This window comes from Sparassis crispa, assembly GCF_003851025.1.
Source record: "Sparassis crispa DNA, contig_000004F, whole genome shotgun sequence".
Taxonomy (NCBI): domain Eukaryota; kingdom Fungi; phylum Basidiomycota; class Agaricomycetes; order Polyporales; family Sparassidaceae; genus Sparassis; species Sparassis crispa.
This window is the reverse complement of record NW_020939751.1, coordinates 103720-130079: the sequence shown is the minus strand read 5'-3', so window position 1 is coordinate 130079 and position 26360 is coordinate 103720. Positions and strand designations below refer to the sequence as shown.

Genomic DNA, 26360 nt, shown 5'->3' with positions numbered 1-26360 from the left:
CACTTATGTATTGCAGATGATTCACCCGAAGGGTGGTCGATGTCCAGATGCATGCATTTCTTGGTTTACTGCCAACTTCGCCTGTTTGTTAGATCTGACATTGCTTGCTTTGCCAGTTTCTCTGGTCATCTGGGTTCCCGGTACTTTCCACTGGCTTATATCAAGCTCGTTGTACGCTTGTTGACCTCGTCACTCATTTAGGACGGTCCGTGTGGACATACATATACTTAGTACGTTCCGATACTCGATACCATCGGCATTTACGCCTTATGCTGTTCACCTGTTGACCGGCTATTGTTCCACTTTCCAGTTCTCCTGTACAACCCGCTACATGGCTAGGACAGACTGTTAAATGCAGTTTCCTCTGTCCCTTCACCATCTCGGAGTTCGTTCAGATTGCTGTACTCATCGCTGATACTTTGGCTGACAACTGCACTACAGAGGTTCCTCTAATTCGCAGTCTCATTATGTGTTTGGACTTACCACAATTTCTGGCACGGAAAAGGAAACGCAGAATATATCAACTGAACTTAACCACTTTTCTTCGTGACGGAGAAGATCTGGTGCTGATTACTAGAATGCGTACAAATAAATAGAGTTTCACACCATAATAGACAGTGCTAGGGAGCTCTGGCTTAATCTATCTTCCGCGCCCACTTCCTGCCGGATTGACGACGGGTGGGTGAATGTGGCGGAATCACTACCTCGACCTTCTCGGCAGGCGCTTGCCATGGGACCTTCTCCTGCTCTTGCACGGCAATGGGCACCCTCGCGACGTCCTCCTTCTCGTCCTTGCCCCAGTACATGTACATCTGTGCGCCGACGACGCAGTTGAGAACGAGCGCCAGCGCGAAGCCCGCGCTGACGAGGGGGTCGCCGACCTCGGTCGCGGTTGTGAACAAGCGCGCGAGGCAACCGCCGATCTGCGCGATCACGGCAAACGCTGAGAGCTGGCCGGTACTTTTTGCGCGGTGGTTCTGCTGGATCTGGGGGAGCTTGGAGAAGAGGGAGAGGGGCAGCGTCGCGAGCTGCAGCGGTGCGAGGGTGGCGGTCGGCAGGAATGCGAAGGCGATGCCGCAGACGATCATGGCGACTGCGGCGAAGGCAACCTTCGGCAAGGTGGAGCTCGACGCGTGTGTGAGTCGTGGCGTCGACGAGTAGTACAGTATGAAGAGGGTGATGACGGCGTTCTGGATGGTGAGGAATAAGTTCTCGCCATAGGTTGAGAAGGGGAATTCATTCCGGTATGAGTACGCAAGCGTGATCGCGTATGCGAGTGTCTCAAGGACGTATGCAGGAAGAGAGAGACCACGCGCAGAGCGTGCAGACACGACTAGGAGAGAAGTCAAACATAGAATTCACTAGAGATCTGGCAGCTTACTTAGCAATAATTGAGGTACTTTCATGATAGAGCCTCCTACGACGATACCCAGTCCAATACCCTTGGAGAGCGAGTACTTGATACACTCTACATCGCTGATATTCAAGTTTTCTACGAGAGAAACATAGCATTTCTAAGAATGGGGATTCACAAGTGAGTATAAACCTTACGTAGCTGAAGGCATCGCGTACCTCTCCAACGATGGATATACCTAAATCCTTGATAAACCAAGTAAATTTTCTAGTTATTGCAGTCATCTGGAGGGTAGGAACGACAAGCGGGTCGTGGTGGTCGGTGTGGTGCAGCGCGACGTGTCCATGATTGAACGCGTCTCGTACCACGTGGACTTCCTCAATATGGAAGGCAGAAATTTCTGTCCTCGATCGCTCAATTGTGCTCGCCGTCCAACACGGTCTCCTCCAACATGGCTGAGTACGATCTTACAAAAACTATCATTCCATACTGCGATAGACACCTCGTCTTTCCGCTACTCGCCCATCTCGTGGAGAATGAGTTGTTCCCAGTAGAGCAAGTCCAAGCGGCGCAGTATATGCTCGCCAAGGAGACAAACATGGTCGATTATGCTGTCAGTCTATTCCAGCAGTTGCACCCAGATGAAGAGATCCCAGAAGGTCAGTCTTTTGGACACGGAAGATGGGGCGATGTATTGACAAAAGGTAGAATTCTCCGGGAAGCGTGAAAAGGCCGTATCAACAAACGAGCGGCTGCAGCAAGAAGCACAGGCCGTGCTTAATGTCATTGAGAACCCCGAAGTCGCACAGTCGCTACGACAAGACAAAAACCAAAACTTGCAGTATCTCAAAGAGCATTACAATGTGCGTCAGTCCCGTGTTATCTACTCATCTGTTAAACTGGATCTTGCACCAGGTTACCCTTGAGCAAATCACCGCTCTGTACAACTTTGGCCAATTTCAATATACGTACGGAAACTACAGCGGTGCTGCAGACTACCTTTATCACTTCCGCGTCCTTTCTACCGACCCCGATCTTACCATCTCTGCACACTGGGGCAAGCTTGCCTCCGACATCCTCACTGGAAAATGGGACGTCGCGCTTGAAGAGCTCAACACTCTCCGTGAGGCGATTGATTCCCGCGCACCCTCTGTGCCTGCATTCGCTACCGCACCTTCCACGTCAACAACCGACCCTGCGCTCGCCCAGTTGCACTCCCGCACTTGGCTTCTCCATTGGTCGCTTTTCGTGTATTTTAACCACCCGCAGGGTCGCACCCTCCTCCTTGAGACCTTCCTCTCTCCTACGTACCTGAACACCATCCAGACTTCATGCCCATGGATCCTCCGCTACCTGACAACCGCCGCCGTCCTTTCCCGAAAGTCGGCATCTGGCGCGCTCTCCTCACGTGTGCGCCACTCCATCCGCGAGATCGTCAAGGTCATCCACATGGAGGAATACCAGTATCAGGACCCTGTCACTGCGTTCCTCAAGGAGCTTTACGTCGAGTTCGACTTCGAGGCGGCGCAGCGTGAGCTCAGTAAGGCCGAGCGTGTGGTTGCCAATGATTTTTTCCTGAGCGAGTTCCGCGACGATTTTATGGACAATGCACGGTACTTGATCAGCGAGGCGTACTGCCGGATACACCAAAGAATCGATATCGGGTGCGCGCACCCGTTCTTTGTTTCCCGCGTATCTTGATTGATAATCTTGCAGAGATCTGTCCGAGCGGTTGAACCTCTCACGAGATGAAGGTGAGAAGTGGATCGTCAATCTCATCCGTGAGACACGCATGGGTGCAGATGCGAAAATTGATCTTGAAAAGGTGCCGTACTTCTCTCATCCCGTCTCGTCTTCACGCACAAACAGCTTCCTCTCCAGAACGTCATTGAAATCAACCGACCTCCACTTCCGATCTACCAGTCCGTCATTGAAAAGACGCGTGGACTTGCTTTTCGTACTCAGGCGCTTGGTGCAGCCATGTCCCGCACGCAGCTGCCACAGCCGCTTGGCGTGCAAGAGGAGGGGCAGCCGGCTGTTGTCGAGGGCGCACGGTGAATGTAGCGTCCTGGACCAGCAATGATGTACGTATGGAGGTTGGACTCTGCGCGTTGTTGTTGTATTGCTTGCTGTGTCATTTGCACAACTAAATTACTATGCCGTTTGTAGTCCGCCGTTAGGTGCACCGTACTTTCCGAGTGTGCAGACTGGATTGAGGTTCATCTCCCTCCCGGTTTGGATGTAATACTTGGGGCAACCATTGAGCGTTATATATCTGGGCGAGAATAATTGGATCCCCTACCACCTCAGGAGTCTGTCGAGACTGCTGCACAACAGAGACCATTGCCGGTAAGTAGATATGTCCGGTATGTCAATTTACCTGTCGTGAAGTCCATTGAAGTGCTCCCTATTAATTGTCGCCTTTGCTTGTCCTACCGAGCTGGTCGAGATCCCCCGATTTGATGCCCCCTTTTCGGCCGCCGTGGTGTAAAGCAATGAGACTGCCTTCTGCAGACTTGCACTTCTTCACTTAGTAGGCGGCAATTAACAGGTCTGCAGTTCATGTTGAGGTATACTGAAACACTCGGGGTCACATTCAGGAGATATTACGGGCGGTTCACGCGTTCAAATGTCAGCTATTGAATACTACTACCGGCGTTGCCGCACTCGGTGGCGCATTCTTGGCCACGACCCCGATATAGATACGCAATGCTCCGGCCGTCAGAACTTCTGCTCCGGAGTGCACTTTTCGGTACTTAAAGTTAGGACGGTATAGTTCAAGCACCCTAACATTGTTCTCTATCTCCCTCACATGGATAACAACCATTTGCCAGTCTCTGATTTACCTGCACCGTGGTTGTTCGAAGGCGAGGTGCGTAAAGCAATGGGCCGCGAAAAGTAAAATGTGCTGTATCCGACCAATTGATGCTTGGTTTCGGCAGGCGTGGTGGTTCTTCACCGCGTTGTTCCACAGGCCCAAGAAGGGGGAAATGTCTGCGCCGGGCTATTTTGACCCGCTTCACGAGCACTCGCGCTCTCTCGCCACCGAAGAGGATGCATACCTTGGGAATCATGGGATGATTCAGCTTCTTCGCTATACCGAGAGCCCTGCAGGTGAGTAATATCAATATCTCGCGGAGTAATTTTTCATCTCTGAATAGGTCCATATGATGAACTCATCCTCATACCTGGGTCATTCAAGTCACCGCCGGGCTTGAAACCAGCAGAAGCGCCTCGCATCACCCGTATCTATGTCTCAGCTATGAACTCCGTCATCAATGGTGAGCAGCCACGATAGAAACCCAATTCACAATGCTCTAATCCGAGAAACTATACCAGGTCGGCGGAATTGGAATATTCCCAAGACGCTTGCCAAGTTTTCCTTCGCACCCAACTCAGATGGGGAAATGGAAGTCAAAGTCTTTGCTCCAACGTCGTTTGAAAACCCTGAATCCTCGATCTTCAGCGATACCCCATTCTTCGCAGTGAACATCCGACCCAGAGCGATTCCCTTACCTGAAATTCCCCTGAATTTGAAACATTCACCCATACCCTTCACTCTCGTACAGCCACCGCTGGAAGCGTCGCCTACAGCTGCTCAGGACGGATGCATTGGCACGGACAACTGGGTCTCCGTTGACGTGGCCGACTATCGAGGCCGCGTGAAGCCTATCAGTTGGAAGGGCGATCTGACTGTCGTTGACCCTGACACACAGAAGGTCAGGACTCGAATTGCTGATGGAGTTGGTTTCCCGGACATTGTTCCGTACAGCATCGGACTCCATTTTGCACAGCTGAAGGTTCAGGTTCCAGAGGGCATCATCCATAAGATGAGTGAAGAGTCTGAATGAGCCTGGGTTTTGGTCAGATACTGTGGTACATTTGTGTCTTATATCCTCGAACTTGTCTTTCTCCGAAGGGAGCCTGCGACTTAGTCCGTGGACAATGTCTTTAATACATGTTTGTATTGTGCTATGGGCGATACTTTCAAAGTTAGGGCCGCTCTATGCCAAGTTCCTCGACTAGCACAATGAGATTTTTCTTGTCCGTATGTTTGCAACGCTCGGTTACATAAAGCGAGTCGCGTCATCCACCACCAATCGATCATCGTGATATCGCTCGAACTCAGGTGTCAAATGAGGCTTGCGAACAACATTCACTTTCAGTATAAGGTGGTGAGACTACTCGTAAAACTTATCGAGAGGCGGCAGTAATCTCTTGCACACAGTTTATCTAACAGCGGCCACGAGAATGCATATGGTATTCTGGGTTCGAGAGACGCTCTCCAATATTGTCGGATGGATCACACACGATGCTTTGGATCCCTCAGAAAGTCGGAAGACTCTCCTGGCTCTGGCACACACCAGCAAAATATTTTTAGATCCGGCGCTGGACTCCTTGTGGGAGCATCTACGTGATTTGATGCCTCTACTAAATATATTGTCGGCGTTCCTCTCGCAGATGGAGGTCAATGACAGGTATGGGAATAAGCGGATGGTATATGTGAGTGTCCCCCACCCCCCTGGATTATCACTCACAGCATACTCACAACCTTTGGGCGTACTCCCGTGCCGACTTACCAGGTCCTCCGCGGCTGCATCTCAAAAGACCAGTGGACAAGATTTTGCTTTTATTCGCGTCGAGTCCGTTCTATAGCAGTCGACACTGAAAGCCATCATTCACCGGTTGATGGCTTAATAATCTCGCAGCTTGTTCTCCTCGCAGGGAGAAACTTACTATTCCCGTCGCTCGTGTCACTGAGTTTCAGTCAAGCTCCTCTTCGAACAGAGATTCTGTCGTTGGTACCTCCGTTACTTCGTCGCTTAGATCTTTCTCTTGGCGGGCCGGAAGATCGGGACTCAATCGCACATAACCGCACTGTGGAACAAACTATTTGCGCCTTAGGCCGTCTAGCGCCTCACCTGCAGGACCTCAGTTTATGTCTTCATGTCGATTTTGCAGATCTAGGATGCATCGCACATCTTGAGGAATTAAAGAATTTCGACATCAGGAGGTGTTCCAAGGCCTTTCGTGTAGCTGCCCTGCTGCCGAATCTCACCAGGCTCCTCGTCGACCTCGATGACGTGCCCGAAACGGAGAGAGTATCTGCTTCAGGATTTTCAAAGCTGGAGATCCTGTGGGTAGACGGGCATGTTTCCAAAGTCATAAAGTTCATCGAATCCATATTGTCCACGAGCCTACGGTGGTTCACCTACGATCCCGAGACTGACAACGCCGACCTGGAGGGGCTTTGCCGTTGTTTCTCCGTGTTGAGTTCGAGATTCGCCGGGACAATGACTTCGGTCAGAATGTTGTTGTACTCGCTCTCGGTTACCCCGGAGTGGCAGATAATGGAACTCATAGAACCATTGCTGGACATGCATCAACTTGAACATCTCGACATCAGTGTCAGAGATCCGGTGTCGGTCACGGACAAAGATGTGCGGGATATGGTGTCTTCCTGGCCCAAAATGAAATCCCTGCAGCTGAGGATGTATGAGGGAAGCCGTGTACCATCACTCTCTTCTTTGGTTGAGGTGGCACGCTGTTGCCCCCTCTTGGAAGTGTTACAACTTCCCCCTGTAAAGACCGACGATGTTGTCGAGTTGCTCGGAGAGTTGCCTTCGATCTCAAATCCTAATTTAAAGGAACTTAGCTTCTCGGGGCCGTATGATGAAGAGTCCGAAGTGGAGGAAGTGGAGCTTCGGCCACAGGACCCTGTTCGAGTCACCGAATATCTTTTGCGCCTTTTCCCAAATGCCAAGTTGGAGTGGGATGGATCGATGCCTGGTGCCGAGACTAGTTCGGTGGACGGTACAGATCCGGCTCCGGATAATGACAGTAGGAACGCGGATTCCTCTCTAGGGAACGAGGATGGTGACGATGATGCCTATTCGGAAAGCGAGAATGGCCTTGGGAGCGAGACTTCAGATGGAAGGGTCGTCTGAAGCAGTATTAGGAACGGTACTCTAGAACTACTCTCTAGCTGGAGGTCCGTATTCACGTTCTCTTGCCCAGACTTATTCTGTGAACTGACAACAGCCGGAAGGGTTGGCCCGTGGTTATCAGCTCTTCCGGTCTTCCTCTATGCTTTATCCTCACAACAGTTCGGTCATATGTTTCCACTCTTCCCAACGCTCGAGCACGCGATTACGCCTCGAACAAGTAATTGTTACCACATCCGACTTGCATTCACGGAGGCAGTGTATGTATTCATCCCAGTAAGAAATGATCTGTCATTATCTATTTACTGTGCTGCGCGGCCCGCTTTTCTGCTGTAGACATCTCTCCAGCACGGCGAATGCGCCATGTCTAATACATAAATAATTCGTTAAGGAAGTAACCGTATGTGTTTCGCAGTGACACGCACAAATTCATAAGTTTGGACGGCGTCTGCGTACGTGCTCAGGATGCACGCTCTTGTGTGCGATTGCGAATCCTCAACAACATCTATAAAAGTAGAAAGTTCGGTAAAGAATGGATCGTCCTGTGGAAGATGGAGTTTTCGTAAGCATAACAAAATCAACGGGGTCATCTGAAACATGCCCCAGTGAAGGAATAGACATCTAGAGCATATTTGTTGGCAATTTAGTGATATAGCATGGTGTGCTTCCAGAAAAACAAAGCAGCACACCTTCTGCAGCAGCGCCGGGCCTGCGCACGTACAGCACTGGCGCATCGTACGGATCAACAAGCTTCAGGCGATACCCGTCCGCATAGACTTCGAACTCCGTGTCATACGTCGTTCCTGAAAAGCTCTCATTCGGCTTTCTCGTGACCCTACCATCCAATTGCAGAAACCCTCACCATGCAGTGCGATGACATGCGTCAGAGTCCCTACGGCACCACTCTTGTACTTCCACGTCGCACTCGTTAAGCGGGGAAGGCGGTTCTCCGGGGGAATGGGCTCTTCGTCAAAGCGTTTTGCAGAGAGGTGACCTGGAGCGTCGTCATGCTCGACCGTGTGTGCGGAGACGGAGGCGAGGGAGACATCTCCGCCGAAATAGCGCGAGAGGTCACCTTGGATTGGTCAGCATAGTTGTAAGACTTTCAGCCACAGAGAGCGCACAGAAGTGAGTTGCTTGCTCAACAATCGCTAGAAGCCAAGATATTTAGTCTCCCGGGTCACAATTTCAGTTCAGTTCGCTGAGCTACGTACGACCCCCTGACGAAGTTTTGTCCCACCATGACTGTAGGACGCAGGAGTGAAGGTATTTTCATGGGATGCCACCGGAAAATGTGGCCTTACCGGCTTTCTGGCATACTCGCTGGATGAGAGTGCTGATAGGTGGGCAATTCAAGATAACGGATAAGACGCACTATGCCATCACATATCTCGCATTGGTACCCATAACGGCAATGTTATGATCCTCGATTATTTTCCTGCGACAATGCTGTCATCGTCCATATATAACGTGATCAAATTAGATACCTACTTCATCGTTTGGACAGCTGAGCTGAAGCAATAAGTACCGTTCCAACGTTGGAACTTCAAAAAAAGATCACCTTTGGAGTATCTCAGCATGTACCCCACTCCAACAAGCGTTCCTCGTCCCTCTAGTTCCGCAGCCACTCGCCAGCATGCATCTTCCGGCCCACTACTTACCGGTTTCTCTATGAAGAGCGCACAACTCGGGAACGCCCGAACGAGCTGTAGCTCGAGGTCCTGACCAGGTAAATCAGTTCCTCTCGCGAAAGGTGGTGCACCAACGATGGCCAAACTATGTTAGTAAATATCTGAGCATCTATGGATTAAGTAGGAAGACTTGACGCACTGCGGATGCATATCAACTGGTAAGCCTTGTACGGCTGACTCAACCGTCTGGAATAGCTTGCATTCTGAGTATGCTGGCCCAAAGTTGCCGTTGAACTTGGACTCAAGTGCAAACTTCGCTCGTTCATAATCTGGGTCAATAAGTCCCACGACCTTCAGTCGCGAACCCAACTTCCTGTAGACACAGTAAAAGAAAAGAATATATGAAGCAGCATGAACGTACTGTTCCAAGTGTAATGTCTGTACAATTTCTTTTCAGTTATGTCTCTAATGAGCGAGATATGCTTCAAGACGAACATGGGTCCTTCGACCGAACCTGACCATTGAACACTCAGTTCCACGAGATAGCTGGCCTATTTAGCACATAACACTCACCAAAGTTGATCTCACCAGCTCCGAGAAGTAGGACACGGAAAGCCATTTCTGCCAACCACCGTCGGTGCTCGAGATGCAGTCGCGGTGATCGAGTAGTACGGTTAATAGCACGTGGAGAATCTGGAGGAAGCATCGAGATCCAACCAAATCATATCACATTCTCAATCCAATGTTTTCACCACGATCGTCTCACATAACATGTCGAAGCCCGACGCTTAACTACAGACGAAATGTGCTTTGTCGTGCAGATCGCACTAAGTTCATGAAAAGACATGCCTGGCTTTCTCCAGATGATGCTCAATCGAAAAGATGCGAAGTGAACGAACGGTTGAGCGCCACTCACGGGCGCTTCCAAGGCTGTGCCCACGTGGACAAAAGTTCCCGTTACGGCGATAGCTGAGCGTGTTCCTAGCGCTCATCATACTCTTGCCCTCATTTCTTTCGTCTTTACCCAATGGTGTTCACCGGCGGGCGAAGAGGCGGTAATTCTGCGAAACGGAGAAAAGTCGATGACATGTCATCGTCACAGGTGCGCTCGATTCTCCCCTCGGGGATACAAAACCTGATTGAGAAGACCCAACTCAGCCAACGGCCGCGGTGGACGTCTATTTCATTACTGGAGAAAACGTATGTATAGACCACAGACTACCAGTAATTCTAACTGAAAGCTAGGAACAGTTACGCAGACAAGATTTCCAGCCGTTCGTCACTTCGACTGGCTCGGGTGGCTCAGACAGCTCCGCCACCGCTGCTCAACCTGCAGGCCCCACGTCGGACTCTGGATCGTCCGGCTCGTCTTCCCAGGACTCCCCTACAGCATCTGCTTCCGATTCGAGCTCGAGCGCTGCAAGTGATAGTTCCTCCGCATCATCAGATACAACCACTCCTCCACCATCTTCATCTCCGACGTACGTTCATTGTCCTCGCATTCTGCAATCACTGAGCTTGTTTGCAGGTCCAGCAGCACCAGCCCAAGCTCGACCCCGCCTACACAGTCATCTACACCCTCATCAACACCTTCGGCCACACCTTCTTCAACACGGTCCGTCACGTCGTCTGGTACATCTTCGAGTGCATCCACGTCTTCAAATATACCGTCGCCCTCCTCAAATTCTTCATCCGCCACGCCGACCTCCACGCCGACCTCCACACCGTCTTCTAACTCTCAGACGTCTTCCAGTTCAATATCCACACCACCCCCCACGAGCAGCACAAGTAGCAATGGCACTGAGGTGTGGGTTACGTCGAAGATTGTTATCTCGTCAAACGGAGTCCCAATCAGTACCGTTTACACGACCTTCCCTTCTACCTTAGCTGACTCTTCGTCCGGAATGTCGACTGCGACAAGGCGCGGCGTAATTATTGGAAGCGTCGTCGGCGGAGTGGCTTTTATTGGCCTGATATTTGCTGTGGTGTTCTTCTACCGGCGACACCAACACAAGAAACTAAACTTCTTCAGGAGGGAGCCGCGCCCGCGTCGCAGCATGTTGCTCGAGGGCGAGGACATGGACGATTACGACCTCGGCCCGCGCATGCAGTCGTACCAAGACTATCCCAGCTCGATGGATCCGCGCACACAGTCGTACTCTCATGCACCATCGCCATTGCCGGAAACGGTCATGGTCGCGCGCAACACGCCTTCCCCGCACCTACTCGGCCTGCGCGCCTCCGACTCCGGCTCGATCTTCCAGGAGGCGGTGTGGCCTCCGCCGAAGACTCTCGTCGACCCACTCATATCCGAGTCCGACGATCTGCACCGCATCATCGACGACGTTATGGGTCCCAGCAACGCCTCACCATTCGGTGCGGGCGCAAGCGTGAGGACAGCAGCGAGCGCGAGCGCGAGCACGCTTCCGCGCACGCACGCTCGCGCAATGCATAGCGTGTCATCGGACGACTCCCCCAGCGGCCATGGGCGCTCTACCTCGCAGACTGCGCTGCTTCCGCCTGACTCACCAGGGTCGCCGACGTTCCCCCGCTCTGCTCCGCTCTTTGTCACGAACATGGGGTCGCCGACTTCGACTGGGTCGCCCCCGCTCCCTGGCCGCACCACCCGCTGGCTGGAGCGCTCGCCGAAGAAGGTGAGCAGGGAGGTCAGGGAGGAGGACGAAGGCGAGTTTGTTATGGGGGAGGCGCTTTAATTTGCCTACTCGGATTGGACAACGGCTCGGTTCTGCAGCGTCGCCTCTCATCATAATCTATTTGGTAATCTTACATCGCGATATCTTACGTCTGCGCTTCCCTCCTGCTCTGCTTTTATCATGACGAAAGTCCCAACACACATGTATAGTATCTAGGTATCCTCGCACGGACTATTCGGACTTCAGGACGGACTACCACATTCCTTGCTACTATACTAGTCAATCCTTTTCGTCGAGGCAATCATAATCCGGTATTTATTGTGCTGCTGGATAATAAACATTAGACGGTGAACCGTCACGAGATTCAGAGTGAGTTCCGTCTCGGATCCTGGAGTCCTGCACAGGTTGCTACCATTATTCTGAATCGGGTGTTTCACGAACAGTACTCACTGGTGCAATATCATATATTCGGACATACGACAGATGGCTCATGCTCAGGACATTTAATCAACATACAAAGTTGTACTGCCCAGGATGTTCAAGATAAATGCAGTCGGACTTTAGGTGCAATGGTGGACTGCAAGTTGTGGAGGATGATTATTATTAATAATCCTGCCTCGCTTTGCCCGGAAACTCGTGTATTAAGTAGCACAGTCAATGGGACGCTGCATGTTTACAATGCGAAGCACGGCAGCGAAGGACAGTAGAGGCTGCCAAGGCGATCAAGTTACAATCGGGCACCACGAATTGGCGCTACCTGCTCCTGCTGCTGTCGGACACCACGAATTGACGCTACCTGCTTCCGCTGCTGTTGGAGGGCACCACGAAGTTCCGCTATCTTCTCCAGCCGCTGTTAGACACTACGAATTAGCGCTACCTGCTCCCGCTGCTGTCGGACACCACGAATTGACGCTACCTGCTTCCGCTGCTGTCGGAGACGACGAAGTTCCGCTAACTTCTCCCGCAGCTGTTGAACTCCACGAATTGGCGCTACCTGCTCCCGTCGGACACCACGAAATTCTGCTGACTTCTCCCATTGCTGCCGGAACCTGGCGAGAACCTAGATAATGTAAGTCAGTATACAACACTGGCACTTGCCCCATCAGAAATGCGAGCCTCATTCAATTCGGCAGACCGCCGCAACTTTGACGCACTCGACCGCGACTGCAACGCACTTGTGTGCACTTCGAGACCTGACAATTACACCAATGTTAGTTTCCCGCTGCCAATGACCAGATGAAAGCTTACTCTGAGTCTTGGGTGAAGTGTGCGAAGTAGAGGAGGGCATCAAAGGGTCCACGGACGCGGGCAGGGAGGAAGGGATCACTGAGGACATGGTCATCGATGATGGGCTGGGAAACAACAGTGTATATATTGGCGCTGGCGCCTATCATATGACACATATTATTGCTTTGCTTCCTCGCCAGCAGTAAGCGGTGTCATTCTTCTGCGCTTCTGTCACGTCAATCCCCAGGAATGACTTGATCAACGAAGTACCGTACTCCACCTTGCTCTGCTTCACTGCGGCTCACGTTCTTCACGAATGTCGTGAAACGATACTGAATTCGAAAGTGGAATTTGATTCCGTAACCAGGAGTCAGTGTGCTCTACACCACGCTCTTTCTGTCCAACACAACCTGTTTCTGAACGCCTCGGTGGTACCAGTCAAAACTATGGGCTGGGAGTAGACGATCATGAAAAGCCTGCATTGTTTACATTTCTTTGGTATACATCGACGCGCGGCGGTCGACACATGATAAAAAGAAAGCGTGAACGGAGTCCTGGAAGAATGAAGGCCTGCAGAATTTGCGGCGGTGCAATGGGAGGTTATAACACCTGCTCCTGGACAATACGGAAATCCCGACCAACGCAAAGTCACGCCATACGCGGGACGAACGAGAAGTTCTTTTTATGGAGACGACACAGACAGAAGCTGACGCTCACGGAAGTTCTCAAAGCATGCAAGATGCATCCACGCTCGACGCGGGCCGCCATGCGTCAGGGAGGATATAGATATGCGCCACGATGGAAGAGCTTGTAAGGCGTGGGGCATCCGCAGCATGAATAGCCACTGCGTGTGAATGTGAGGGCGCATGTGTGTGAGTACCCGGCGAAGGTGATGCGAGAAGGGCTGCGCATATGTCACCGAAAAATCGGTCACACAAGGTGGCACTGCTCAGTATGAAGGACCGGTGGCCAGAGAGCCGCCAGCGATGGGGAAAGTCTTCGCGCTGGTGCATTCATTGGCCATGTCGAGAAGGGTCGTTGACAACAAACAAAACGAGCGATGGGCATGGTCCTCCACGGTGGGAACGTGATGTGATGTGTGACACAGCGTGACGCATAATGGCTTTGCCGATCGCAGCTGGCCAGTGGACGAGGTCACAGTGAGCGAAGGAAGTGCGTTTGATGGGTGCAGCGGTCAAACCCAAGCTCGCAATATGTCCTTGGAAAATTCAGCAACGTCGGGGTGGACGATTGGAAGATCGAGAAAAGCAGGTGCTCGGAGAAAGTGTGACGAGAAAATTGAGTGCGGTCACCTGGGAGTCACGAAGGCCGTGCGGATATATACATTCCATGCAGGGGCGACACACTTCCGCACGACCACCATCGTTTGAAAGAGCAGCTCTCGCATGTCCTCGTCGTCCGGAGGTGAGTTTTTCTAATGTTTCTGAGATGGCTGCGGTCAACCGAGACGGGCGTATCTGAGCGTTATCGGGCTTGCGGAGCGATTATTTCATGGCGCAGCCTCGCGCTCTTTCGGCCCATTGCGCTCCGCCTTCTCTCCTAGAGCTCTCCTGTTTCTCCACTTGCGATTATGTCCTCAGCGAGCTCCGAGTCGTCTGCGGCGCCGACCTCGGCGCCGTCGTCGACGTTCAGTATGTCGAGCGACCCGCCATCGCAGTCGTCCAGCTCTTCCACCAGTGCTGACCCCCCTTTCTCAGGCCCATCCAGCTCATCATCAATGTCTACCTCCTCCTCCCTCCCGGTGTCTTCCAGTTCGAGTATCCCATCATCAACTCCCTCATCAACTCCCTCATCAACTCCTCCGACCTCAACCCCGTCTCCACCACCGTCGTCAACTCCAACGTCGACACCCTCGTCTACACCAACCTTCACTCCGTCAAGTACTCCTACAAGCACCCCAACCTCGGCCAGCTCCATTGCCACAAGTTCAGCGCCCTCAAGCTCCAGTTTCAGTTTTGCTCCGACCTCGGATACCTCTTCGGCGTCGTCGTCGCACTCATCTTTCTCCTCTTCCTCGTCGACCAACCTTTCGACCTCCCTGCAGACAAGCACGATTGTGTGAGCTCCTAGCCTCTTCTCCGCCAACTCCCGCTGATCTCCTACAGATCGACGAATGCTCAGGGGTCCATAATCACATCCACGGTCGTGCAGTCGTTCACGATAACGCCAAGTGCCGGGTCGAACACGTCGAGCCACAGCACCTCACACACGGGCGCGATCGTGGGTGGCGTCGTCGGTGGTGTCGTGGGCGCGATCATCCTGGTCACGCTGCTGTGGTTCATCTGCCGCCGCCGCCGGGCCAAGCGCGACGACTTCGACGGGAACTTCGACCCCGATCGTGTGGTCGGCGGTTCCGCGCGCGACGGAGCAACGCTGCCCGCGATCGACTTGGCGGGGGCGGACGAGGTCACGCCATACAGCTATAGTCCCGCGCAGCAGGAGATGCGGCAGCAGGCGGACGTGCCTGCGTTCCTTGCAGCGGGCGCTGCGGGTGCGATGTCCGACCGCCGGAGCCCGCCAGCCACGTCGGCGCCCTCGCAGTACTCGCAGTCGTCGGATCAGGGACAGGGCGCGTATAACGTCGGCGCAATACCTACCGGAGAGTTCAGGCACCCTAGCCCTGGCCCGTCGTTGGCCATGACCAGCTCTACGCACACGGGATCGACCCCGCCGTTTGGCGGCGTTCTCCAGTCGGCCAAAGAGCGCGAAGCATACCGTTCCGGGTTGCAGGTGTCCAATCCTCCAGAAGTCGTGCAGCACCGGGACGCCGGTCGATTGAACGCGACACCCGAGGAGGAGGAAGCTCCTGCAGAGATCCCTCCCCGGTACGACCAGATCCCGCGGGAGTAGATGTCTCGAGCCGAAGGGAGCGAAAAGCAGATGTGGTCTGGTTGATGAACGTTCCGACTGTAAATTTTTCGCTCACTAAACTATCGGAGTGCTTTTGATATTTTGAACACGTAGGTACACTTCACCTTCCACCTTCTCTTTGCCGGGGGCTCCTTGGCGGATTCGCCATGTCTTTTCCGTCATTTACCCTCGCATCCGCTGTTATGGACTCTCCTACGTCGATTACGCCATGACCAGCTCTGTACGATAGCGCACCCTCTTCTTCCCTCTACTTAGATCCCGCTGCATAATAGTCTGGCTCTTCTGCACGTACGCTATACTGTCACGACAAAGATTATGACTACTACCTCGCAATGGAATGGTCGTCGCTGGCAACGCTCCCATTCCTACTATCCTAGATATTTTTTTGGGATATTTGTGAGTGAGTCGTGCGCGCGCGCGGCTTCAGCACGCCGCGTGTGTGCGGTCCGCTGAATTCACAATTCGGAGTTTGCGCTCCTTCCAGCTGACTACTGCCTTGTTGCCTGGAACCGCCATTCGTTCAGGGCCCGTGGAGGTATGTACTGGCTTCGTCAGGCTTCGTCCCGCGAGCTTCTTACGCATGCACGCACCGCCTCTCGAATTTATGTAGAAGGTCGTTGGACCACGGGCATGTACATCATGGTGTGTGGTGCCTCGCCCTGTCGCGTCTTGGCGATTCCGATCTTACAGAGTTCCTCCTAGCAGGCCATGATGCTCACTATGTCGTGCTCGCCAGTCCATGAGGTCGTCTGGCGGTCGCGCTAGCACTCGTTGGGCCCTGCCAGTGGGGCGCTCCGATCTTGTCACGGAGCGGTCAGTCTGGTTGGTCAGTTCTGTCTTGCAAAAGCAATCGATTATCGGTTCTCGTGGTCCACTGCCCGGTCCTATTATCCTGCTGCCCACGACGCACAGCTGCTGGGCGTAGCGCTCTTTAACGTCCAGCGTCGGGTCGCAGGTGCCTGGCATGGTCAATATGATAACCTTGAACGCCGCTCGGCTCTCATAGGTGTGTCAATTTCGCTCAGTGGGGGCGTCAGAGATACTCATCCAATGATGATCCACCGTAGTCTGCTTTCTGACGCGCCTCCTTGTCGAGAGCCTCACGGCAGTCCTCCTTCGGTCATTCACCGCAAATTCGAGGATATCGCTCTGAAGTTTTCATTATATCGTGAGTGTGCATGCGGTTCCATCACATGTTTCTGGCGATTGAATGATTGTTGCCAGTAAGAAGATATGGCAGCTCCTTCGGGGTTTCTGAGCTTCATTGATCAGAACGCTGGTAGGTTTATCCAGCGCCTTGCAGATGCTGTGTCTATTCAGAGGTGAGCACCTTAAGTTCACGGTCATGTTGAAACCAGTCGATCAGTGTCCTCTTCAGCATAAGCGGCAACGGAGTTTATCGTCAGGATGTGTTCAAGATGGCATTGTGGTTGCAGGGCCAGCTGGACACTCTTGGTGTGCAGACCAAATCCGTAGACCTTGGAAGACATGTCATGGACGGTCAGGATCTTCCCTTACCCCCTGCAATCTTGGGCAGAATTGGTGATGATCCCAAGAAGAAGACCGTGCTAATCTACGGACACTACGATGTGCAGCCGGTATGTAATTTTGTATCAGGTCTTCCGGAATGTAGTGAACATCCATTTTGGTTCACGACAGGCGGAGAAGAGTGATGGATGGGACACTGAGCCGTTCACTCTCGCTGTAGATCCTGCCACGGACAGGCTCATCGGGCGAGGTTCCACAGACGACAAAGGTCCAATCCTTGGTTGGCTGAATGTGTTAGAGGCACACAAAGCTCTTGGCCTTGATCTTCCAGTAAATTTGAAATTTTGCTTTGAAGGAATGGAAGAAAGCGGTAGCGATGGATTGGACGAACTGATCACGTCCGAGGTAGCGAAGGGAAAGGACGGCTGGTTCTGGGGTGTAGATTGCGTCTGCATCGTAAGTGCAAGATAAAGCTCGACATTGTCTCTCTGACGAGGAAATTCTGACCCGATCACAGTCGGACAACTACTGGCTCAATGCGCGAACTCCTTGCATAACATATGGTCTTCGTGGAATAGCCTACTTTAATCTCACCGTTTCTGGACCTGCGCGTGATTTGCACTCTGGTGCCTTTGGCAGAACCGTGCATGAGCCAATGACTGACCTCGTCTTGCTCATGAGTAAGCTGGTGGATACGAATGGCAAGATTCTGGTCCCAGGTGTTGACGAGATGGTGTCTGTTGCTAGCCAAGAAGAGAAGTAAGTTGACCTTCGCATACCCAATGGTACTTCAATCTGACACGTTCGTCTAGAGCACTATATGCGCAGCTTGATTACTCTGTCGCCGATGTCGAGAATGCAGTGGGCGCACCAATTGCTTTGTCTGATGACAAAGTGGAGGTTCTTATGGGACGTATGCGCTACCCTTCGCTGTCTCTGCACGGCATTGACGGTGGCGCGGGTGCTAAAACCGTCATTCCTGCGAGTGTCTCGGGTAAATTCAGCATCCGGTTAGTTTGGTTTAAGTTCTTTTGGAAAATGTTTCTGACAGCCCATGCAGCTTGGTGCCTCCGCAAACCCCAGAAGCTGTAGAGCCTCTAGTGTTCGCATACATAAATGCAGAATTTGCAAGGCTGAACTCGAAGAACAAGCTGAAGATTGAAAATCTTCACGGCGGCAAGCCCTGGGTCGCCGACCACAATCACTGGAACTATGAAGCAGCGAAGCGCGTGACAGAGGTATGCCCTGTCCCGTTCCTCCAGATCTTGTCCCTTGTTGCGAATGTTTTGATGTCGGTTCTTGGAATAGGCGGTATACAAGCAGACGCCCAACTTGACTCGTGGAGGCGGCTCTATTCCTGTCACTCTAACCTTTGCGGAAAGTCTTGGTGTGAATGTCTTGCTCTTGCCGATGGGAAGAGGGGATGACGGTGCTCAGTGAGTTCTTGAGTTGAGGGGGCGGGACAAGTATTGACTTGTTCCACTTTCAGCTCAGCCAACGAAAAACTGGACAAGTCGAACTTCATAGAAGGAGTACGTGTAACGTTATTTCTATTCCATGCATGCTGCTCACCGGAGTACGGATTTCGCAGAGCAAATTGCTGGGCACATATTTGTATGAAGTCGGCGCCGTCAACGCGTAGGGCCGTCGGGAATGAGTTGTTGGCTTATGGTCAGTGCGAAGAAGAATTGAACAATGTAAATTGGGGTAGAGCGAGACTGTTGTTGTATCCAACTCAATGCAATAACTACAAGGTGTGCTTTCGAAAGGTTATATCCGCATGACGTACGTCCCATACGCAGGTGCATACAGCGCGGAAAAATGAGTCTCGGAAAGAGAGTCGGGAAATTTCTGAGCGGGTGTTTCGGAGGGCGATATGTGACCAGCTTCCATGGGCAACGGCTGGAGCTAAAATTATTATATCTGGTACATATGATACCAAAAAGTAAGACATGGAAGTTCTGTATGACAGACTACGTGAAGGAGGCTCGGGAGTGGTTACGGAGTGCTTTTCCACCTATTTCCTTGGTGTCATATTTGTTCCTGCCATCCGGATAGGATCGCAAAGAAAGATGGTGCCCGTGGCACGCTCCTCAACGGTGATTTTGACCGGCTTTTGGTCAGGAGGGGTCCTTGCACGTACGAGTACCTCTTCCCTATTCGTTCGAGCACTCCGCCGGAGCCACCAAAGGCCTCTGCAGTCCTTCAATGACGACCATAAGCTTCCTGTATTTGCGCCGGGGTTACAGACGGCCTACGCCTATTAGTGAGATAGTCAAAAGGCTTGAAGAGAACCTGGATGCGACCACTGGCAGTGAATTTACGCGATGCTTCTTGACTGTTGGATCATCCTCCCTTTATCGATCATACCGTATACACCCATATATCTTGTGGCAATACCTGAAATATGCCACTCGCGCCTACAGCCTGCAGGTCTGCTCGGTCCGGGTACCTGAAGATTGGCCCATTGACGAACTCGGCATTGCCTCGCCGTGAATGCGCTTCAAGCCTGAAACTCGAGCTTGCAGCTATAGACAAACGGTGGGAAAGTTTTCCCATCACTTCAGCAAAGTCGCTAGGGAACCCTACGCTGTATATGAGACATAATGAAGTTGTGTTCGGCCTAAGAGCAAAAAAATGCAGAAAGTGAAAACGGCCAGTTAGTTTGACTTGAGTCGGACGCTGACACCAGTTTATATACGACAGCCCACTCGGAAGCGGCGATGCGCGAAGAGTCAAACACACCAATCGGCATCTGCCAAAATTTAGGGCACAATCTGTAAAAGTGAGCAATATTGAAAGTATGGCATCGTGGCGTGAACACTTTATCACGCACTGGCACCGGCAAGGTTCGTTCTCAAGCATCTTTCAGGCAGCTACTTTCAGTCGAAGTCCGCAACAATGGTGTCAGTAGCGTCGGTCTGGAGTCAAAATAGACCAGTTCTTGCTCGGAGAGCAAGCTATCCCAACCCATAATTGACGCGGCATCTTCTGCAGTCCGTCCTGCACGGATATTTATAGTTGTTTGTTCCTGGTAACTGTTATCTCTCCCTCCCAGTTGAATGCTCGTTGATTGCACTTGGGTTTTGCATGCTCGGGCTGGTTTTTGAAAGACCATGGTACATTCCAGCACATTCAGTGATGGTTCGAGTTGCCAGACCACCCAAAAAATCATACCCAATGTGCCCACAGGAATTGTAGCTGACCATTCTCTTCAATCACGTGCACAGCTGACCCACATTAACGAAAATTGGACCTTTTGGGCACTCCAAAACCTGCAACTTGCAACAGATGGGAGGTTTCCATAACATATCAGACCCCTGAGGATGGATTCTCTATATGTGTAGATATATCTTCCAATGTAAAAACTTACCCAGCACTGACAACTTTTGCATGAATTGTATCCGGCAACCACTCTGTTCAATCATGCAGCTCAGCTCAGGTCCTCGCAGCGCACGATTCACGCACTCCGCCACCTTCCAGTGCGCGAGTGCCAAGATCTCCGCGATGACCAGCACGGCCTCATCTGGGCAGCCCATCACCACGTCCATGCGCAGGTCAAAGTGCTGCTGCGAGTTCGCCCAGACGTCCGCACCGCCCGCGAAGAGCCGCAGGTAGAGCAGCAGGAAGCGCTGCGGCTACATGGAATGTGATGCTCTAGAAGACATAACTTACAAGCATCATCAAAGGTGGATGATAGGTATGCGAGACCGACAAAATATGGTCTTCCCCTGTGCGTCCTTTCTTTAATACATTCACTATTCTATCTGTCCCTGTTACTTCCCTACCGTCTACTGCGCCAACATATAGAGACCAACAAAATGTGGTAGCTTTTTCCCCTGCGGTGTGGGTTTTTTTTTGTGCACCCACTATTCTATCTGTTTGTATTGCTACGGTATTGCCAACCTATACAAAGTCCATTTAACCACGTCGTCACCTGGTCATTACCGTCGAGCATCTCCGAGCAAGATCTGCCGCCGCCCGGCGGTCCTTCGAGTAATAACCTTGGCGAATTCGCAGACTCTGAGGGGTGATCCAAAACCCTAACCACAGTCTAGGTCATGTCAAGTGGCTCTAAGCCAGAGACCTCACCGAGCGTACATACCAGCAACACGAATTCATATGTTGGCTCCGGGCCTCAGGTATCGCTAATACCATTCGCGTCATGGATTCACTTTTGGTTGAAAGCTAACCAGCCAATGTTGCACCTTCGGCACGCTAAAGGGTCTTAGCTCTGTAATGGCAATAGAGCGTAACGCTGACCAAACCGAAACGAAGGATGTAAATGCATCACGTCTACGCATGCAGAGAACTTCGAACAAGCGGTATGAAGTCTAATTAATACAACATGTGCCACGAATCACTGCTACAAAGCGAGAGGCGAGAGGATGATCTCTAGAAGGCGGAAGCAAATTGCACGGAATCAAGACAGGTCGAAGCCAGCATTGGCGTTGATAGCTTGCAGGAGCTTATCACGAAGAACAATCTCGCTCTTGTACCGTGGCAGCTGCGGAACAGAATTCGTTGGATGAAAATCAGAACAATATAATGGCAAACACACTGACCTTTAGCAGGTTTACGCATGTGCTCGCAGTTGGGAGGCGATTTTCGTCTGAGCCAGCATCTCGGACGGAGAAATTGGGAACAAGTTCTCTGAATCCACTGCGCAGAAAGTGAGTACGCAGAACAAAGCGGCAGAACTGCAGACTAACAGTAAGGGCGGACGACTGCAACTGGTTGCGAAGCGCAGCAATTTTCGGCGCTGTTCTTGATCAAACGAGTCGACAACCTGCATATTATGTCAGCTAACTGATTTTGGGATGAAGCGTGGTACGTACTCTCCAGAATACTTGAATAGTAGGTTCGTGATCGTCGTATAGACCACCATAATGAGTATGCTCCCTCAGGTCTTCGAGATCGATCGGAGAGTTCACGCCGCCCAACAAGATCTGGAGCTCCTGTTGATTAAACATCCTACGATGGACGTCAACACGAGCAGTCATAGCTGTGATACAAGTCTATCTACTCACCGGAGCCACTTTGAGTCGATCATCTCGGAGAGACCCTCAAAGAATGCCTCACTCTGCAGCTTGATCTGTTTGGTAAGGCGATAATGCGACACGAGGTATATGTATTGCAGTCTGTTTTCCCTGGTGACCGGAATATTGCTACCGTCGGGTATGAGCTCCATGGCTTTTGCGACACCAAACTCTGTTGCACAATGAGCGATCCAGACAACGAAACCACCACGTAATGAAGAGCGCACCTTCTTCCGCGACAGTGAAGTTAAGAGACAGGTCTTCCGGATTGCCGGTGTAATGTTTGAGGAAGATCAGGCCTTGGTACAGCTCTGGGTCTAACGATGCCAGATCGTCTAGGAAGCTTTGCTTCCCAAGCCACTGAGGATAGATGATCCGTAAGACTCGACTTGTGGCTATCAACCAAGACCGCCTCACCTTAGCGAGGAAGAACCCGGCAAAAGCGACGTCGATTAGAATGCCCTCGTATAGCGCCTTTCCGAGGATACGGCCAATGAAACGATACCAGTTCAAGCTATGGGCTAAAACGAAATCGCATGAGCTTCCTGGGCTCAACAACTGATACCCGGTAAATTACTTTCTGTAGCGTATGAGTGCGGGTTGGGATACAATTCGTGCTTCTGATTTGCGAGCCAAAGTCCCCTGTCTGTATCAAACACCTCCTTACAGAGAGAGGTCAAGAACTCCTTGAATACGCCGCCTCCGTCGATGCCAGCTCTGAGACGCCGGAATCAATCACTGCGACGTCGCTGAAGACTGCAAACACGACTTACTCTTCCTGCCCGAATTGGTCAATGAACGAGATCGCGATAGGCGACTTCAAGTCCACATCCTGCAGATGATCAAATCCATCCTGTGCAATCATTCCCCGCCGCACGGTAACGCGAGTCTGGAATCGGCGCCCGTATTGGTCAACCCCTCTACTGAGCATGTCGTTCGCGATGAAATGGCGAAAGATGGACACGCGAGTCTCGAACGGAATCGCGAACGGGATGTTGTTGAGCACACCCAGTCGTGGAGACAAATATGCGACTTGGCGCTTTGACAGTGGGCGGGTACCTTCCGGCTGGGCAATCTGACGTTCCTCGAAACTAGGCGGTCAGATGAGCAATGAATGCACACGATAGGACAACCACGAATGCTTACACAGCCGCTTGAACGAAGGTAGTCATGTCGACCTGAGAGGTAATCAACCAGTGATCGGCGGGCGTGAATGGTCTGCGGGAACTGTAGGCAAGGTGTCAGATAGAATGTAGGTCAGACAAAAGGTAATTCAACTTTACTCTCTTGCATGGATGGCTTGCAGGCACTTCGTGATTTTCACCCGAACGTCCTCCCACTTCAAGATACCTAATCCTGGGACACCACCTTCCTGGACGTTGGTCTGGTCCTCTTTCCAGTACAAAGTGAATGCGATGTTGAGGAGTTGTCGGGAGAAAGACGTGAGTTCATCAACTGATAACGGATTGCGGGCAACGTTAACGCTCGAATTGCTTGAGAAGAACTCATCGTCTCCCATCGTCAACAGCGCCTGATTGTATAGGTCAACGAGGAACAGGAGTGGAGGCCACAACGAAGCGTTTCCAGTGTCTGATGGCCCACGTGAGACCAGAATACGTGATAACTCCATGCAAGACGTACTTGTCATAGATCCTGCGTCGTCTTCGCGGCCCAAAGGCGAACCTCGCACATAGCTACGATAGATCTCTCGCACAAGACCACCTCCGTTATATGCAAAAACCGTGCTTAGCACCTTATCCCTCCGGGTCGGCCACACAGTAGTCAATGCAAAAAGAAATGATAGCAGATCAGATCTTGACGAACGAGACTGTGTAGCTGCCAGCAGTGAGTTCAGATGCTGCGGAGATGGAAGAGTTTGGAGTCGTTTCAATGTACGTCCATCTAGTTGTGGCAACTGCAATTTTGCATCAAACGAAGATACAACGGAGACGCGTGGTTCGTCGTCAGCATCATCTCCATCGGCCCAATGTGATGAGGTTTCCTGCTTCTTCTCTGGAGGCTCCAGGGCCTGTGTCGGAAGCGAATTCATGAGCGCTGCAGTGAGCTGGAGATACGTGTCGAAAGATCTAGCGGGCAATTTCTCGTATCGCGGAGGCATGAATGCAGTCATGTTTGCTAGCAAGTGAACCTTCGCCTCTGGCAACGACAATAACGGGTTGCCGACAATATCTGCCACAGAGCGAGACAGAACGTGAATTGAAGACAAAGGTAGACGAGCGGACAGGGATGTAAGCAAAGGTAGCGAGAGGCGATTGGGTAGGAGTGGAATGCTGAATATATGGATGATGAAATCTTGAAAGCTCTGTCTGAGAAATTCAGCATTTGATAATGGCAGCGTAATTAGCGTTGTCAGCAGTGGCAAACTCGGGGAAGTCTTCCTTTCGATAGGCTGCAAAAATGATGAGTACATACGGACAGTGCATCGCTTGAATACGTACAATATGCGACATCGATTGTCCGATCAGAAAGTAAAATCCATGATCAAGAAGGTACTTGGTGTACTCCGACGTGTACGCATTGCCAGATAGCAGTTGGTTCAGCACAGTCAAGTGCATCACAGCATATTGAGATCTTGAGCAGCCCAGAACGTGAATACAAGTATGACATTGTGTATTATAGACTTACTCTGGAGCGTTGGAGAGAGATCGCAATAGCAATAATGCTGTCCTCCGAAGGAGAAAGCGCCAACTGGCGTCCGCTTGCAGAAGGACATCTGAGAAACCTCAGCGTACGTGAGCATGGCAGATGTTGTAACACACACCTTGTTGCCCGTTCACCACTGCGGCCGACCATGCTCCCAGCGCCTCCTCATCCTGTCCGATGAGCACGAGACATCTAAGGCCACGCAGGCTGGTGACATCTTCCTGAAATGTGCACAGAAGATTCTGCTTCACAAATCGCGCCTCGGAGTGTCCCCTCCACCAAGCTTGTATCGATATTGCAGCTTCCTCTCTGCGCTTGACATCCAGTCGACGTAGTCGCTTCGCCTTAGCGTCGTTGAGAATGTCGGAGTAACTAACAGCAGAGTGAGCACCTCCCAGATTGATTTCTCGGCGGCGTTTAATAGGATCATCTCCAAAGACTGGAATCATTTTGTTCAGGGGATTCTAAAGAGATGGCAAGTTGAGGGAGAGTAGTGGTCGTCGTAAGCAGCCGGTCCGTGTCTATGATTTGTAATCGCGGATTTCTACATATGTACGTTCATGCCGTTCCTCGGCTCTGCCTCGGAGGCTGCCGAGCACCAACGTCGGACATCGAAAAAACCGCTGCAGTCCGTGCATCAACGTCTGGAATTACAAGCGGCCTGCATTCGTTATACGAATTGGATCTCCGTCACATCAGCGAAAGTCAAATCTGCCTAACCTCCTTATTGCCTTATTTAAGGAAAAATAAGGCGATCTCCCGTCTTATTTTTGCATATTTCTTCTGATTTCTCCTTATTCAGGCAGATAAGGAGGCTAACTAGATTTGACGGTTCCTAATGAATACCCTGCCCATCCTATCTCATCATAGTCGGGGTGAGAGGTACATAGGGACGTTCATACAATTTGCTCGAAGTCGCCTACATTGTTTCTGAATAATATCTGACCAAAACACGAACCAAATCGCCTCGACTCTATTGCTAGGCATCCACGGCTGCAGTAGTTCTCCGGCGTCGATGACGTAGTGCGTTACTGACGCGGTGCACGTGATGTAGTAACTTGAGACGCGTGACAGTGAGTCTGCATGTAGTAAGATGCTGCATCGTGTTCCGCATCTACTACCTTCTACTCCTTGCTCGCTACTACAAGTATTCCCAGAAATAATGGTCTCCAAAGGCGAACAGCAAAAAGAAAGGGTCCACAAAAGCCGAGGCTCCAAAGACCCTGGCTTCCGGCGCCGCTCGCAAGCGCAAGCGCACTGACGCACTGGCAGAAGACCGAGAAATAGTTAACTTCGCGTGAGCCGCAGATGCTGCAACTAATACGAAGAGGACCTTATGTGTCATGTAGTTGCGAATTGACTCCTGGGGTGGTGAAGTCGTTCTTTGATCATCTGCAGCGCGTGCAGGCTAGGTCTCCCGTATTTCCTGGCATCAGGTTGGGGAGTAAGCTAAGCTAATAACGTTC

General features: G+C 51.6%; 10 protein-coding genes across 10 annotated transcripts; 6 read left to right on the top strand and 4 right to left on the bottom strand.

The window, feature by feature from the left end:
* Positions 1-635: 635 nt before the first annotated feature.
* Positions 636-1638, bottom strand: SCP_0500420 (mannose-P-dolichol utilization defect 1 protein; the record flags this gene model as incomplete). Its single annotated transcript, XM_027758111.1, has 3 exons — positions 636-1333; positions 1382-1514; positions 1573-1638. The coding sequence occupies 3 exons, from the start codon at positions 1636-1638 to the stop codon at positions 636-638; spliced, it is 897 nt and encodes a 298-aa protein (XP_027613912.1).
* Positions 1639-1805: 167 nt separating this feature from the next.
* On the top strand, positions 1806-3412 carry SCP_0500410 (Eukaryotic translation initiation factor 3 subunit E; the record flags this gene model as incomplete). The annotated part of the gene is made up of 5 exons (XM_027758110.1): positions 1806-2013; positions 2063-2217; positions 2270-3018; positions 3071-3179; positions 3236-3412. The coding sequence occupies 5 exons, from the start codon at positions 1806-1808 to the stop codon at positions 3410-3412; spliced, it is 1398 nt and encodes a 465-aa protein (XP_027613911.1).
* Positions 3413-4166: 754 nt separating this feature from the next.
* Positions 4167-5205, top strand: SCP_0500400 (hypothetical protein; the record flags this gene model as incomplete). The annotated part of the gene is made up of 4 exons (XM_027758109.1): positions 4167-4226; positions 4297-4468; positions 4516-4635; positions 4694-5205. 4 exons carry the CDS (start codon positions 4167-4169, stop codon positions 5203-5205), a joined length of 864 nt encoding a protein of 287 aa, XP_027613910.1.
* Positions 5206-6663: 1458 nt separating this feature from the next.
* SCP_0500390 (hypothetical protein) lies at positions 6664-7302 on the top strand (the record flags this gene model as incomplete). Its single annotated transcript, XM_027758108.1, has 1 exon — positions 6664-7302. One exon carries the CDS (start codon positions 6664-6666, stop codon positions 7300-7302), a length of 639 nt encoding a protein of 212 aa, XP_027613909.1.
* A 295-nt stretch (positions 7303-7597) lies between these two features.
* Positions 7598-9140, bottom strand: SCP_0500380 (Uncharacterized protein; the record flags this gene model as incomplete). The annotated part of the gene is made up of 12 exons (XM_027758107.1): positions 7598-7666; positions 7725-7841; positions 7901-7920; positions 7989-8102; positions 8162-8374; positions 8424-8450; positions 8514-8544; positions 8604-8622; positions 8675-8737; positions 8791-8806; positions 8861-9075; positions 9130-9140. 12 exons carry the CDS (start codon positions 9138-9140, stop codon positions 7598-7600), a joined length of 915 nt encoding a protein of 304 aa, XP_027613908.1.
* Positions 9141-9957: 817 nt separating this feature from the next.
* Positions 9958-11644, top strand: SCP_0500370 (hypothetical protein; the record flags this gene model as incomplete). Its single annotated transcript, XM_027758106.1, has 4 exons — positions 9958-10032; positions 10089-10130; positions 10182-10411; positions 10459-11644. The coding sequence occupies 4 exons, from the start codon at positions 9958-9960 to the stop codon at positions 11642-11644; spliced, it is 1533 nt and encodes a 510-aa protein (XP_027613907.1).
* A 667-nt stretch (positions 11645-12311) lies between these two features.
* On the bottom strand, positions 12312-12926 carry SCP_0500360 (hypothetical protein; the record flags this gene model as incomplete). The annotated part of the gene is made up of 4 exons (XM_027758105.1): positions 12312-12434; positions 12501-12644; positions 12701-12777; positions 12833-12926. The coding sequence occupies 4 exons, from the start codon at positions 12924-12926 to the stop codon at positions 12312-12314; spliced, it is 438 nt and encodes a 145-aa protein (XP_027613906.1).
* A 1291-nt stretch (positions 12927-14217) lies between these two features.
* Positions 14218-15915, top strand: SCP_0500350 (hypothetical protein; the record flags this gene model as incomplete). The annotated part of the gene is made up of 6 exons (XM_027758104.1): positions 14218-14236; positions 14295-14463; positions 14530-14890; positions 14954-15657; positions 15713-15741; positions 15797-15915. The coding sequence occupies 6 exons, from the start codon at positions 14218-14220 to the stop codon at positions 15913-15915; spliced, it is 1401 nt and encodes a 466-aa protein (XP_027613905.1).
* Positions 15916-16936: 1021 nt separating this feature from the next.
* Positions 16937-18833, top strand: SCP_0500340 (Cys-Gly metallodipeptidase dug1; the record flags this gene model as incomplete). Its single annotated transcript, XM_027758103.1, has 9 exons — positions 16937-17025; positions 17082-17301; positions 17363-17647; positions 17709-17950; positions 18004-18201; positions 18252-18429; positions 18500-18627; positions 18681-18723; positions 18783-18833. The coding sequence occupies 9 exons, from the start codon at positions 16937-16939 to the stop codon at positions 18831-18833; spliced, it is 1434 nt and encodes a 477-aa protein (XP_027613904.1).
* Positions 18834-21614: 2781 nt separating this feature from the next.
* Positions 21615-25343, bottom strand: SCP_0500330 (Probable E3 ubiquitin protein ligase; the record flags this gene model as incomplete). The annotated part of the gene is made up of 15 exons (XM_027758102.1): positions 21615-21698; positions 21757-21853; positions 21904-21980; positions 22030-22165; positions 22222-22402; positions 22458-22590; positions 22648-22751; positions 22808-22947; positions 23004-23321; positions 23377-23457; positions 23514-23820; positions 23872-24640; positions 24690-24822; positions 24877-24964; positions 25013-25343. The coding sequence occupies 15 exons, from the start codon at positions 25341-25343 to the stop codon at positions 21615-21617; spliced, it is 2979 nt and encodes a 992-aa protein (XP_027613903.1).
* Positions 25344-26360: the final 1017 nt, after the last annotated feature.